The sequence below is a fragment of the Rhinoraja longicauda genome, chromosome 20, assembly GCF_053455715.1.
Source record: "Rhinoraja longicauda isolate Sanriku21f chromosome 20, sRhiLon1.1, whole genome shotgun sequence".
NCBI classification, from domain to species: domain Eukaryota; kingdom Metazoa; phylum Chordata; class Chondrichthyes; order Rajiformes; family Arhynchobatidae; genus Rhinoraja; species Rhinoraja longicauda.
Window position 1 is genome coordinate 24,572,971 of NC_135972.1, and position 14,063 is coordinate 24,587,033.

Consider the following 14,063-nt stretch of genomic DNA (forward strand, 5'->3'; position numbering starts at 1 on the left):
CACATCATAGGAGCAGGATTAGACCATTCAGCCCATCGAGTCTACTCTGCCATTCAATCATGGCTGGTCTATCTTTCCCTCTCAACCCCATTCTCCTGCCTTCTCCCCATAACCCTTGACGCCCCAAGGGTTGGTTACTAATCAAGAACCTGCCATTTTCCGCCTTGTAAATACCCAATGACTTGGCCTCCACAGCCGTCTGGCAATGAATTCCACAGATACACCACCATCTGACTAAAGAGATTCCTCCTCATCTCCATTCCAAAGGTACATCCTTTTATTCTGAGGCTATAACCTCTGGTCCTGGATTCTCCCATTAGTGGAAACATCCTCTCCACATCCACTCTATGTTCACAGGTCAGGATGATGTTCAATTTGCAATACGTCACCCCAACCTGCACCTGGGGTTTCCTTGAGCTTAAAGCCCTTGTCTTTTTTGATAGTAGAGGTTTCCCTTTGGGAGATGTCATTATAGTAATCTAGGTGACCAACTCCAGTATGGTTTGTGTGCTGATCTGGATGGGGTGACTGTTTAGGATTTTGGAGTAGTGCCTATGGAGCAAACTCCTTTGTTGTGGATGGTGCTGGGATTCAAGATGAAGATTGACAGTCATTTGAACTACAAGGAAGCCAAGGAATATGGAGAGAAAGCAGGAAAATGGCATGGAGGCCAAAGTTGAATCTGCCATGATCTTCGTGAATGATGGAACAGTATAGACTGGCCGACACCTGTCCCTACTTGTGTCTTAACAGGTCTCCTTGGCTGTGGAGTCTTTAATTGCTGGGTTAGCGTTCAATAACCTGGACCAATGATGGGATGAAAGCTGTGAAAATAAAGTTGAAAGACTGGAGCGGCTAGGCTTGTGTACGCTGGAATTTAGAAGGATGAGAGGGGACCTTATCGAAACATATAAGATTATTAAGGGGTTGGACACGTTAGAGGCAGGAAACATGTTCCCAATGTTGGGGGAGTCCAGAACCAGGGGCCACAGTTTAAGAATAAGGGGTAGGCCATTTAGAACGGCGTTGAGCAAAATCTTTTTCAGTCAGAGAGTTGTGAATCTGTGGAATTCTCTGCCTCAGAAGGCAGTGGAGGCCAGTTCTCTGAATGCATTCAAGAGAGAGCTAGATAGAGCTCTTAAGGATAGCGGAGTCAGGGGGTATGGGGAGAAGGCAGGAACGGGGTACTGATTGAGAATGATCAGCCATGATCACATTGAATGGTGGTGCTGGCTCGAAGGGCCGAATGGCCTACTCCTGCACCTATTGTCTATTGTCTATTGTCTATAAAGGTAAGATAATTAAACACATTCTGAAATTAAAAATGCCTGTATAAATGTTATATCCTGCAACCTTTCTCTAATTCTGGCCTCTGTGCTTCTGTCACTTTCTTGGTCCTATCATTGGAAATCATACTTCCACCTTATTCTAAAACATTCTAGTCTCTTGTTTTTCTTTCAATTTACCCTTTAAAACCCATCTTATGGACAAAGCGCTCCTCATGCAGCTCAGCGTCGAATCATTTGTCTGATTGCGCTACAATGATGCACTTAAAAAATTCATGTCCTCCACAGATGCTGCCTGACCTGCTGAGTTCTTCCAGCACTTTGTGTTTACTAAAGGTTCCAGCATCTACAGTTTCATAGAGCATAGAACTTCAAACAGTACCGCACAGGAACAGGCCCTTCACCCTACAATGTCTCTGCTGAACATAATGCCCAAATCCTATCTGCCTGTACATAATCCATATGCATGTCCAAAACACCCTTAAATGCCACTATCATAGTAGGTGCAGGTTCGATCCTGACTATGGGCACCGTCTGTACGGAGTTTGTACGTTCTCCCCGTAACTTGCGTGGGTTTTCTCCGAGATCTTCGGTTTCTTCCCACACTCCAAAGACGTACAGGTATGTAGGTTAATTGGCTGGGTTAATTAAATGTAAAAATTGTCCCTAGTGTGTGTAGGATAGTGTTAATGTGCAGGGATCGCTGGGCGGCGCGGACCTGGTGGGCCGAAGGGCCTGTTTCCGCGCTGTATCTCTAAATCTAAACAAATCTAAATCTAAAAGATCATATCTGCCTTAACCACCATCCCTGGCAGCACGTTCCAGCCACCCACTGTGTGGGGAAAAGAACACTTGTCCCACACGTCTGCTTTAATCTTTGCCCCTCTCACCTTAAAGCTATGCCTTCTTGTATTTGATTTTCTTCCATCCTGGGGAAAAGTGTTCTGACTGTCTATCTTATCTCTGCCTACAATAATTTAAAATATTTCTATCAGCTCTCCATGCAACCTTGTGTTAACTTCAAGATATTAAAAAGGCTATATAAGACTTCAGACGTTTGAGATGCAGCGCGGAGAGGCCCTGCTATGTCCCAGCAATTCCACGCCGACCAGCGATCCCCGTACATCTTATGCGCTAGGGAGAATTTACAATTTTTCCAAAGCTAATTAATCTACAGACCTGTACATCTTTGGAGTGTGCGAGGAAACCAGAATACCCGGGGAAACCCCACACGGTCACAGAGATAACGTACAAACTACGATAAGACAGCACCCTTAGTCAGGCTCGAACTGGGGTTGAAAGCAGAAACTCTACCGCTGCGCCACTGTGCCGCCCTAACTCTGTGCCAACCTTGTGTCGACTTCAAAATATTAAAAGGGCTATATAAATGCAAAAAGGGTTTTGTGAATTGTGTGCACTGGAACGTTGAATGATAATTAACCTGGTAACTTTTGAAGATGTAAGTATAGCACTGAAATTCTGTGCCACAGAACAGAGAAATAAATGAAGGGTTAGAGGGGGAGAGCGGGGGTGGAGCAGTAGCTGGATATTCCCAGCAAAGTGATGGTGTAGTCATGAATGGGTTTAATTGCCTTTTGCTTTGTGATCTCTGGATTCCATCGTTGTTGGCATCAATTGTCAAGTTAAGCAACAGTTAGTGCATTCTCCAGCAGTTCAGATCTCACATGACGGTGTAGATCGTGTGTGTTTGAATGGGACTGAAGAATGGACTGTGTGTTTGAATGGACCTGAAATGTCACCTCTGTAAGTACTCCAGAGATGCTGCCTGATCTGCTGAGTTACTCTAGTGCCTTGTGTCTTTGTTTGTGGTTTAATGGTGCTTTATTTGTCATGTGCAACTTCCTTTTTGCAGATTTACACTTGCAGGTGCTGCCATGTTAGGGCACCATTTCCAAAGTCCCACGTGCTCTGTCTACCTCTGGCACCTTTGACCGGATTGGTCCACGAGCCGATGTCCCTCTCCTTGCCTGGCCATCTTTGTGTCCCGGCGAGCCTCCTACAGCCCACCTTGAAGGCGCTGGAGGCATTACCCCGGTTCACCCTCCTACCAATCCTTGCTCCTCGTGTCTGACGTCTCTAGTGGCTCCCTACCGGTACTGCGGTTTCAAGAGCTTCAGGTCACAGATTATGGAATAATTTCCACTTTGTCTGGCAGCACATCGGGAAATAGACACAAAGTGCTGGAGTAACTCAGCGGGTCAGGCAGCATCTCTGGAGAAAAAGGACAGGTGACGCTTAGGGTCGGGGCCCTTCTTCAGACTTGTAAACCAGCGTCTACGGGTTCTTGTTTCTCTAGATTGTGAGACGTGTCACTGAGGATATCTATGGTGTGCTTTCTTCATCTAGGAGTTGGAGGGAATGTCATTTAACTACTGGGCTCTATTTGATGGGCATGCAGGAGCGGGTGCTGCCATTGTGGCCTCCAAAGTCCTCCATCACAAGATCGCGGAGCATCTTCAAGAGGTGACGGGCGTGCTGAGCACCTCAGCGGTTCTGCCGCCGACCTGCCTCACCGATGAGCCGGAGGTGGTGACCAACACAAGGACGTTAACCAGAGCGGCCTCGTTGCGTGGGTCGATGGGGACCCCAGGGTCACCGTGCAGCCCCCCGACACGCTTCTTTATCGAGAAGAAAATTGCACACGAGGGTTTGGTTATCGGAGCAATTGAAAATGCTTTTAAAGAAATGGTAAGATCATTTAAAGTAAGGTTCACAACAAGTCTTCAATAGGCCAGCAGATTCCATTGAGAATTCTCTGCGGCATGTTACGATTAATTGTGACATTCTTTGTATCTTTTGGATTTAATGTTTGGATGTTCCCTTTGTCTTTGTTTATTCACTTGTTTTTCGGGTAACACAGTGGCGCAGCTGGTAGAGCTGCTGCCTTACAGAGCCATAGATGCAGGTTCGATACTGACCTCAGGTGCTTTCTGTGTGGAGTTTGCACATGTTCCCTGTGATCTTGTGGGTTTCCTCCGGGTGCTCCCGTTACCTCCCACATCCTAAAGACGTGCGAGTTTGTAGGATAATTGGCCTCTGTAAACTGCCCCTCGTGTAGGGAGTGGATGAGAAAGTGGGATAACGTAGAACTATTGTGAATGGGTAATCGCTATGGATCTGTGGGCCGAAGGACAAGTTTCCATGGTGTAGCTCCAAACTGAACTACAGTAAACTCTCGTTTTAATGGGCCTCTTTATAATGGATTTCGGTTACAGCAGATGGACCGACCAACCTTCACCGCCAGGCCCGGCTGCCGATGCCACCCCCTGCCTGCATTGTCTCCTTGGCCACTTCCCTGCCCCGCTTGCCACTGCCACTGCCGACCCTCACCTGCATTCCGTCCGCCTGCTGGTCGCGACCATTGACTCCGCCGATCCTCGCCTCTCCCCCCCGCCGCCAGCGGCTGATCATTCCAGGCCCAGATCCAGACCGAGAATCTGAAGAAGGGTCTGGACCCAAAACATCACCTATCCATGTTCTCCTGAGATGCTGCCTGACCCGCTGAGTTACTTGAGCATTTTTCGTCCTTTTGTATATTAACCAGCAATGCAGTTGTTTGCTTCTACTACTTCATAACTCATAGCGGCAAAATTAGGCCATCCCGCCCATCGAGTCTACTCCACTATTCAATCGTGGCTGATCTATTTTTCCCTCTCATCCCCATTCTACGGCCTTCTCCCCATAACAATTCACACGCTTACTATTTCAAGAACTTGTCAATCTCCGCTTTAAAAATACCCATTGACTTGGCTTCCACAGCCGTCAGTAGCAATGAATTCCACAGATTCACCACCCTCTGACTAAAGAAATGTCTCCGTATCTCCTTTCTAAAGGTATGTACCTACACAATGATAATTTCTTACTCGGTTAGACCGGACAATCGGCAATAACAGACACCATTCCATCTATGATGCAGCAATCTGATGTCGTTCCCATTGATCGGTGCAGCAAAGACCTGGGAGTTGCAAAGAAGTTACTTTCTGTGCATTTGCTCCTCATTTCATGATTTGTTGCATTGGATCTGATGGTATATTGGGACTGTACATAGTATATATTTTCGAGCACCAGAAAAATGGTGAAATCCAACTTCTAGACTTTTTTTCACTTTAGCAAAAAATGTGCCATAATCTCGTCAGGGACAGCATGCGTTGATGTAATGTGGGATCACTTGCCACATCTTTAACACTTCATTTAAAAGATGGAACCAAACTTGAGCATCAGTCTGATTATATTGTCTGAAATAAGGCCTGAACTCACAACCTTCTGAATTAGACAAGACTGCTGCCAATTAAACCTGCCTTAAAATAAAAGATGCAAAGTGCTGGAGTAACTCAGCAGGTTAGGCAACATCTCTGGACAAGATGGATAGGTGTCGGGATCCTTCCTTAGACCATACCTAATATCAAAGAGATACAGGAGACTGGAACCTGGAGCAAAATGGACTGCTGGAAGAACGCACTGGATCAAGCACCTTCTGTGGAGGTAAAGGGATGGGCGATGTTTTGTGTTGAGACGTTGCTTCAGTTCTTTGCCTCCATAGTTTAGTTTAGTTTAGAGATACAGTGCGCAAACAGGCCCATCGGCCCACCGAGTCCGCACCGACCAGCGATTCCCCAGTACACTAGCACTATCCTACACACTAGGGCCAATTTATAATTTTTACCGAAGCCAATTAACCAACACACCTGTACGTCTTTGGAGTGTGGGAGGAAACCGAAGTTCCCAGAGAAAACCCATACGGTTACATGGAGAATGTACAAACTCCTTACAGACAACATCCATAGTCAGGTATCACAAAATGCTGGAGTAACTCAGCGGGTCAGGCAGCATCTCTGGAGAGAAGGAATGGGTGACGTTTCGGGTCAAGACCCTTCTTGAAGAAGGGTTTCGACCTGAAACGTCACCCATTCCTTCTTTCCAGAGATGCTGCCTGACCCGCTGAGTTACTCCAGCATTTTGTGATACCTTCGATTTATACCAGCATCTGCAGTTATTTTCCTACACATCCATAGTCAGGATCAAACGTGGGTCTCTGGTGCTGTAAGGCAGCAACTCTACCGCTGAGCCATTGTGCTGCCCCGATTATTGCCTCATTCACTGATTTCTCTCAACAGATTGTTTTAACTCCTAACACCAGGTGACTAGCTTGGGATAAATTTCAGAGATGAACTGAAATAATGTTGTTATCCTTTTCCCAAATACATAATTTCAGCTCCCTCGTGAGGTTGTGCAGAGAAAGTGCTCAAACAAACATTTCTTGGAGGACAGAGCACTTAAAACTATTAAAGGTGTTAGAAGAACATTAAACGGGTTTAAATATCAATAAAGACAGAAAATGCCAGGAAAAGATGATGCCTGTGGAGAGAGAAACACGGTTTAAAAAATGTTTAAAGGCAATAACTTAGAAAGTTGGCAGGCAATTTAAAAAACCCACAGTAGGTGAACAGGAAAGGTTGGAAATATTTATCAGATCACAAACCATGTGCAGATTTTAATATTTATCCATCAACATTACAAGGGCAGATTATAGTGTTATTACTGATTTGCTGGATGTGGGGGGGGGGGGGGGGGGGTTGCAGTGTGCAAATTGCCTTTGACATTCTTTATATTGCAACAGTGACTACACACCATAAAGGTATTTCATGCTTTCAAAAGTATCCACAGTACTTTTGCTTTGTTCTGAAGAAATACAGGTGGGTCTGTCTTACTTCAAGCAGTGCCGTAAGTCAAATCTTGCTAGGTTCACCAATGCAATCTTGAATGCATTGAACTGATTATTGCTGCTCAGGGGTAATAAAAAGTGTAGCTCCCATTCCATTTTAATACAGTTAATCAGCAAGTTATGGTGATTTGGTTCATACCTGAGGCAACCCTTTTATATTCATTGCAAAAGCTGGACGTTATGCTAATTCTGATTTAAGAAATGAAATTATACCCGTTGTAAATTGCTAGTTGGGTGCGCATTGGCCTGATCTGCCTATATGACAATGAGAGGATAATGTTCTGAATATACATCTCATAATTTACCGAAGAGAGAGTAAAGTACCCTGAAAATATGGTCTGATGATCCAATGCTAGAATTAAGCTAAATTGCCATCCAGTTTGTTCAACGTGAAAACTCCATCCCAGATACCATTTTTGGACTGATTATTGTTTTGAAATCAATGCAAACCACCTCCTGTCAGCAATTTTCTAGACGCACTTGCTGAGGCAGGAATATCCATGAGAGCAATGCTGAGAGGCTTGGTGTATCCTGAGCAAAACAGCGGGTCAGGCAGCATCTCTGGAGAACATCGACAGGTACATTTCGGGTCAGGACCCTTCTTCAGTAGACAGGTAAGTGTGTTTGCAAGAGGTATTTCATGTAGAAAATGGGCTGCTCTTAAAGCAGCTGCAAAGTGGTGAAACTCAATACCATAGAACAAGCCGTGATCAGTCTATCGACCAGAAATGTCCCCTATCCATGTTCTCCACAGATGCTGCCTGACCCTCTGTTTTGCTCAGGATTCAAAACACTTGACCTGTGTCTCCATGATGTAAGGATATTTCTCCTGTGTCTAAGAAGTCTAGAACTGTGGTGAGGGAGAGGCACAACCTTGAAATACAGAGGGTCATAATTCAAATAGAAATCAATGGATTTTTCAATATTCATTGAAAGGGATATGAGGATAGAACAAGAAAATGGAGTTGAGATAGCATGACTGATGGAATGGGCACAGGCTGTGAGGAGCAAAATTCTGCTTCTGTTTTTCATGGTCTTGCTAAAGTGAATTAGTGTTCAAAACGATAATGCAAGATAATTAATGTGGCGAATAATGCAGAAAAAAAACCTAAAAAGCAAAATGGATCTTAATGAAACATCAGTGATGACTTGAAATAGACATAAAATGCTGGAGTAACTCAGCGGGTCAGGCAGCATTTCTGGAGAAAGTAGGTGACCAAGGGGTCTGAAGAAGGGTTCCGACCAGAAATGTCACCTAACCCTTTTTTCCAGAGATGCTGCCTGACCCGCTGAGTTACTCCATCAATTTGTGTTTATCTTCAGTATAAACCAGCATCTGCAGTTCCTTCCTACACAATGATGACTTGGAGTTGACTGAGAAAGCAACACCAAGCTTTGAAAAGTGAGCAGAAAATAAAATGCTCTGTCACTTCAAACAGTTCAACTCCACCCTGATAGCTTCCTTCTGTAAGCCTTGTCTCTTCCAGACTTGCTGCTATTTCCCATATTGTATCAGGTTCCATTCACCCCTCACAACGCTCCTTGCAGACTGATTCCTGGCCCCCCTTCTCCTGAAATTTGACATTCCATTTCCTTTCTTTCTCTTCAAAACCATTTCCCGCCAAAGCTTTAAGTCCGAGAACTCTTCTCTTTCTATTCACACCCACCTGCCTCTCCACTGATGGTTCTACCAGTCGTCCCTCCAATTCCACAAACCTCTGCAGCTCTTATTCTCCTTTCCATCTGCCACACTCTTCTTATATACATCCCCCTATCCATGAGTTTCAGCACCCCTCCAAGATCGAGTTCACCTTTTTAACCACAGAGTTAAGTAAACAAAGTAAGTAAGAATGGAGATAGTTCGTGTGTGAGAGTTATAGATGTGCTTTACGAGTGTTCTACTTCAGTAAATGGTGAACATGGGGCGGCACGGTGGCGCAGCGGTAGAGTTGCTGCCTTACAGCGAATGCAGCGCCGGAGACTCAGGTTCGATCCTGTCTGTACGGAGTTTGTACGTTCTCCCCGTGACCTGCGTGGGTTTTCTCCAAGATCTTCGGTTTCCCCCCACACTCCAAAGACGTACAGGTTTGTAGGTTAATTGACTGGGTAAATGTAAAAATTGTCCCTAGTGTGTGTAAGATAGTGTTAATGTGCGGGGATCGCTGGGAGGCGCGGACTCGGTGGGCCGAAGGGCCTGTTTCTACGCTGTATCTCTTAATTCTAAAAATCTAAAAAAACATGGGACCCGATTTACGTCTGAGGAAGAAGCACAAGTGTGCTCCAGTTTCCTCTCGCATCCTAAAGCATGCAGCTTTGTAGGTTAATTGCCATCTGCAAAATGGCCCCTAGTATAGGAAGTGAATGCAAAAGTGAGATAGCATAGAACTAGTGCGAACGGTTGATCGATGGTCGCCATGGACTCGGTGGCTGAAGGGGCCTTTTTCAATGCTGCTCCTTTCAATCAAAAACTGTACACAAGGTGCAAAAGGTTCCAGTTTGGTAAATGCTGTGTCCATTGTTGAAGAGCAAAAGGTATAAGCTAGAAAACTATTGGGGATTTAGCCTTCCAGTTATGGTTAATATTGTGGAGAGTAGAAATTGATTTGCAAAAAATAATTTATCAGATTTATAAAAATACCATTCCTCTAAAGGCAGTGAGAATGAAAATCATGCATTAAGATTAAATGCACAACATTAAATTTTGAAGTAACTTCACTTCATTGACTAACTGCTGGATATTTCTATATAGTGGGACAAAAATGCTTACAACCCCAAATCATTGAAGGTGATCACAAGTAATTTTCCAAGAGGTTAATGAACTGTATAAAGTTACACACTGGGGGCTGAAGCAAGCAAATGAATGACCTTTTGTGGCTTGTGTTTGCTAAACTGCAATGATATTTTAACCCGTTTCCTTGGTTGTGGTATTTCTGATCGGCAACTTTATGTTGCAAATGCTGACGATAGCAGGTAAGGTCAACTGAACACATCAGATTTCTAACACCTCAAGCAGTTGATTGTCTGTTATTTGAGCGAATTTCCATAACTTTCTATCATGTAATTTAACATTAAACCAATAGTAGCTCCATTATTTAGCAATACTAACTCCATCGCCCCGAGGGTTCACCACATTTATTATGCGTTGGCAAATAATGTGCAAAATCACCACATTTCCTTAATATACGTTTTTAAGGTACTTGGAAAATTTGATGGACAGGTGGCTGAAGACTTGGTACAATTTGTCATTGGTTGGCATTACCAAACACATTGGATTGTCACCAATATTGTATGCATTCCTTGCTTGTGTCATTGAAGTCAATGGAATACAGTATGTGGAAGTCAGTGCAGGCAAGAGTAATGAAGGTTGTTTGTACTCACCTCCATACACTACTTTCCTCTTAGATAGTGCCAGAAGTTCCTGTGACTATTGAATAACGCTGTCTATGTCTCCTTCTTACTGCTGCTTGCAGGACACTCAAATTGAACAAGAGAGAAGCGTTTACAATATCTCAGGTGGCTGCACTTCCTTGGCTGTGATATTTCTGATGGGCAAGCTTTACGTTGCAAATGCAGGGGATAGCAGGTAAGATCAACTTGGCAAGTCAGATTTCTCTAAGAGTAAGTGTGAGGTGTAGGTTTCAAGCAAGACTTATATTGCTCACTAAAGGCTGTGTTTGATATCAGACTCAGATGTGGGAACCTCACCTTTGAATCAGATGGTTGTGGATTCAAGACTTTCTCCAGAGACTTGAGTACAAAAATCATACTGATGCTTCTGTGCAATATAAGAGAGTGTGACAATCTTTTGGTGATGCTATCCTTTTAAAGAATCATTTAATCACCATTCTATCTGCATCTGGCCTCCATCAATGGGTGTGAATGATCCTGTCTCGTTATTCCCTTTATCATGAATCTGTACACTGTGGATGGCTCAAATGTAATCATGCATAGTCTTTCCACTGACTGGTTAGCATGCAACAAAAGCTTTTCATTGTACCTCGGTACACGAAACAATAAACTAAACTAGTTTGAATTAGGGCAGAGGAGTTATCCCTCGAGACTTGGCTAATGTTTGTCCATCACTCAACGTTAGTAATAATGGTCATAAGGTCTTTAACTGTTCATGGACAGTTATAGTGGACATGAATCGGCATTACATCGGAGACTGGTCTTCAGAAGTACTTTGCAGACCGCAAAATACTTTAGAACAATGTTTGTGTGGCTGTGTAAGGTGTTAGAAGAACACAAGGAGCAGGAATTGGCTACTCGACATCTTCAAGCCTGCTCCACCATCCTTCAAGGTCAGGGCCGATCTCCTACTCCAATTTTATTATCCTGCAGTATTCCTGGATTCCCTTAAAATCTATCAATCAATGATAGATTGAGTCCCCACAGCCCCACTGTGATACAGATATATCACCTCCAAATGAAGACAATCTAATTTTAGCCCTAAATGGCCTATCCTTTATTCTAAAACTGTGAAACCTGGTTATGGATTTCATAATGATGGAAACAACCTCCCAGCATCAAGCCTGCTAACCCCTATAAGAATTTCAATACATTTCAATGGTCACATTATCCAAATGTGAATCTTTATTTCCCTACTAGTAGCTCTTTCCCCATCTGGACTGGTACCAACAAAGTATTAAGATACTAGTTTTGTCTAGATCACCATCCCTGCATCTCATTGATTTACACCCCATTCAATATTACCTTGAATGAATTGACTGATTTATTGACTATAACATGGAAAAAGGTCCTTCGGCTCAACATGTCTGTGGCAATAATACTAATTTTATGTTATCCCACTTTTGCATCCAACCTGTGCAGACTGGGGGCAATTTACTGAGGCCAAATAACCAACAAACTAAAGGACCCAGAGGAAACCCACGCGGTCACAGGGAGAACAGGCCCTCTGGCCCACCATGTCTACACTGACTATTGATCTGTGTTATCCTCCTTTCTCGACCACTCTCTATACATTTATCATGGGCAATTTTACAGAGGCCAATTAACCTTCAACCTGCATGTCATTGGGATGTGGGAGGAAACCAGTGCACCTGGAGGAAGCCTATGTAGTCATGGGGAAAAGGTGCAAACCCCACACTGACGTCACCCGAGGTCAGGATGGAACCCGGGTCTCTGTCCCTGTGAGGCAGCATTTCTACCAGGGCAGCACAGTGACAGTGGTAGAGTTACTACCTTACAGCACCAGAGTCCTGGGTTCGATCCTGATTACGGGTGCTGTCTGTAAAGAGTTTGTACATTCTCCATGTCACCGCAGGGGGTTTTCTCCAGGAGCTCCAGTTTCCTCCCACACTCCAAAGACGTACAGGTTTGTAGGTTAATTGGCTTCAGTAAAAATTGTAAATTATCCCTATTGTGTAGGATAACGCCAGTGTACGGGGCGATAGCTGGTCGGCACGGACTCGGTGGGCCGAAGGGTCTGTTTCCACTTAGTATCTCTAAAGTCTAAAGCTACACCACTTTGCTGTCCTCCATGGCTGCATAGCTTTGGATGTGAAATCAGTGTTCCACCTGATTGTGGATTTCATACCTGGAAACACGGGTTAAAGTTGTTCAGTAAGATTCTATATTCCATATCCATAGTTACCCAGGAAACAAAAATACAGCATTCCTGAATATAGAAAGAACTGAATTAAATCTTCATTTGAGGCCGTATCTCAAAACAAGTGCATAACTGCCACCATTATTTCACACCAGATATCTGGCAATGTTGTTTAATTATCGACTTTTAGATTAACTAACACACTGTCAATCTCCCCACTTGTAAATAGCATAGTTCAGCATTATAATTGCCTTCTGAGATACGTATCGCTGTTTCTATTTACCATAAAGATTAAGACATGTTTGCAGATGCTGTGGTTAATATTAACTTTGTGCAATAGAGTAAGTTGGAGCTGGTGAATTGACAGCTTGAGTTACAAATGTTTTTTTTCTCATTAAAGTCAAAGGGAGAAATGTATAATGGGCAGCCACTGAATATCTCCCCCACCTCCCCCCCTCCCCCCTCCCCCCTCCACCCACCTTTACACCTCCACACCCCCACATAGAGTAAGCTGCAGCCCCAATGGATGCCAATCTGCTGCTTAGATTAATTTCATTACTTTAAATGTCAGCTTCTGGCTTCATTATTCATTTTGGTAATGAATTGTGACTATAAACAGGGGTCTGTGAAAATCTTGACTGTTATTCATAATAATAATACATTTTATTTATATAGCGCTTTTCATATACTCAAAGACGCTTTACAGAGATTTTGAGAACATAGGGATATATGAACATAGGAACATAGCAATGTCTTTGCATTTGTGCACACTGTGAGTAACTTGGTGTGAATTATATTGTGCGAGCTCTCCCCTCTTGCTTTAATGTCAAATTAACAGCACAAGTACATAAATTCTTGGCTGAGGGAATTATTTTATATTGGAGAGCTTTGTATAGGTTGCATTCCAGAAGCAAGAGGGTATGAAAAGGCAATTCAGTGACTGTCAGGGGAGGTCTTACCGTGTGAACCTTTGGAATGCAGTTTAAGTAGTAAATCATGTTAAAAACTGACCAGTGACTAATGGTGTGGTCATGCTTAATTGCATCATTTACAGTCCTATCTCGAGGTCTGATAAAACGACTAGTAAAATTCATGTCTGAGTGACAGTGACTTTTATGCACTTGGTAGGATGAAGGCACAGCAGTAGGGAGCACTTGGGCCATCTCCGCCATTTTAAAGATCACAGCCAGTCTGAATTTGGCTGAAGCTCAGTTTTCCTGTTTATTTTTCATAAACGTTGCCTCTCCAAAGTGGCTGAAATGTGATGGCACGCAGGGCCTGAATGAAATGCCAATTAAAGTGAACAAGCAACCAAGGGAGATCAAGATAACACCAAGAGTGTTTGCAACAGAAAAAACTGCAAACGGTTAAATTAGCCAGGCCAGTTTAAAACCGACGACGGGACAAACGAAAATGCTGCAACCTAATGAAATGTTGCTCTGTTTCTCACTGCATGGATATCACC

The 14,063-nt window shown here is 43.7% G+C and overlaps 1 protein-coding gene across 1 annotated transcript in view; it reads left to right on the plus strand.

The window, feature by feature from the left end:
- The window catches only part of LOC144603668 (protein phosphatase 1H-like), a 110,397-nt gene that overhangs the window by 63,411 nt on the left and 32,923 nt on the right, over positions 1–14,063 (plus strand). The window contains exons 3-4 of the mRNA XM_078417262.1: positions 3,654–3,995; positions 10,500–10,612. Coding sequence (XP_078273388.1) covers positions 3,654–3,995; positions 10,500–10,612 — 455 coding nt within the window. The remainder of the gene's footprint in view (positions 1–3,653; positions 3,996–10,499; positions 10,613–14,063) is intronic.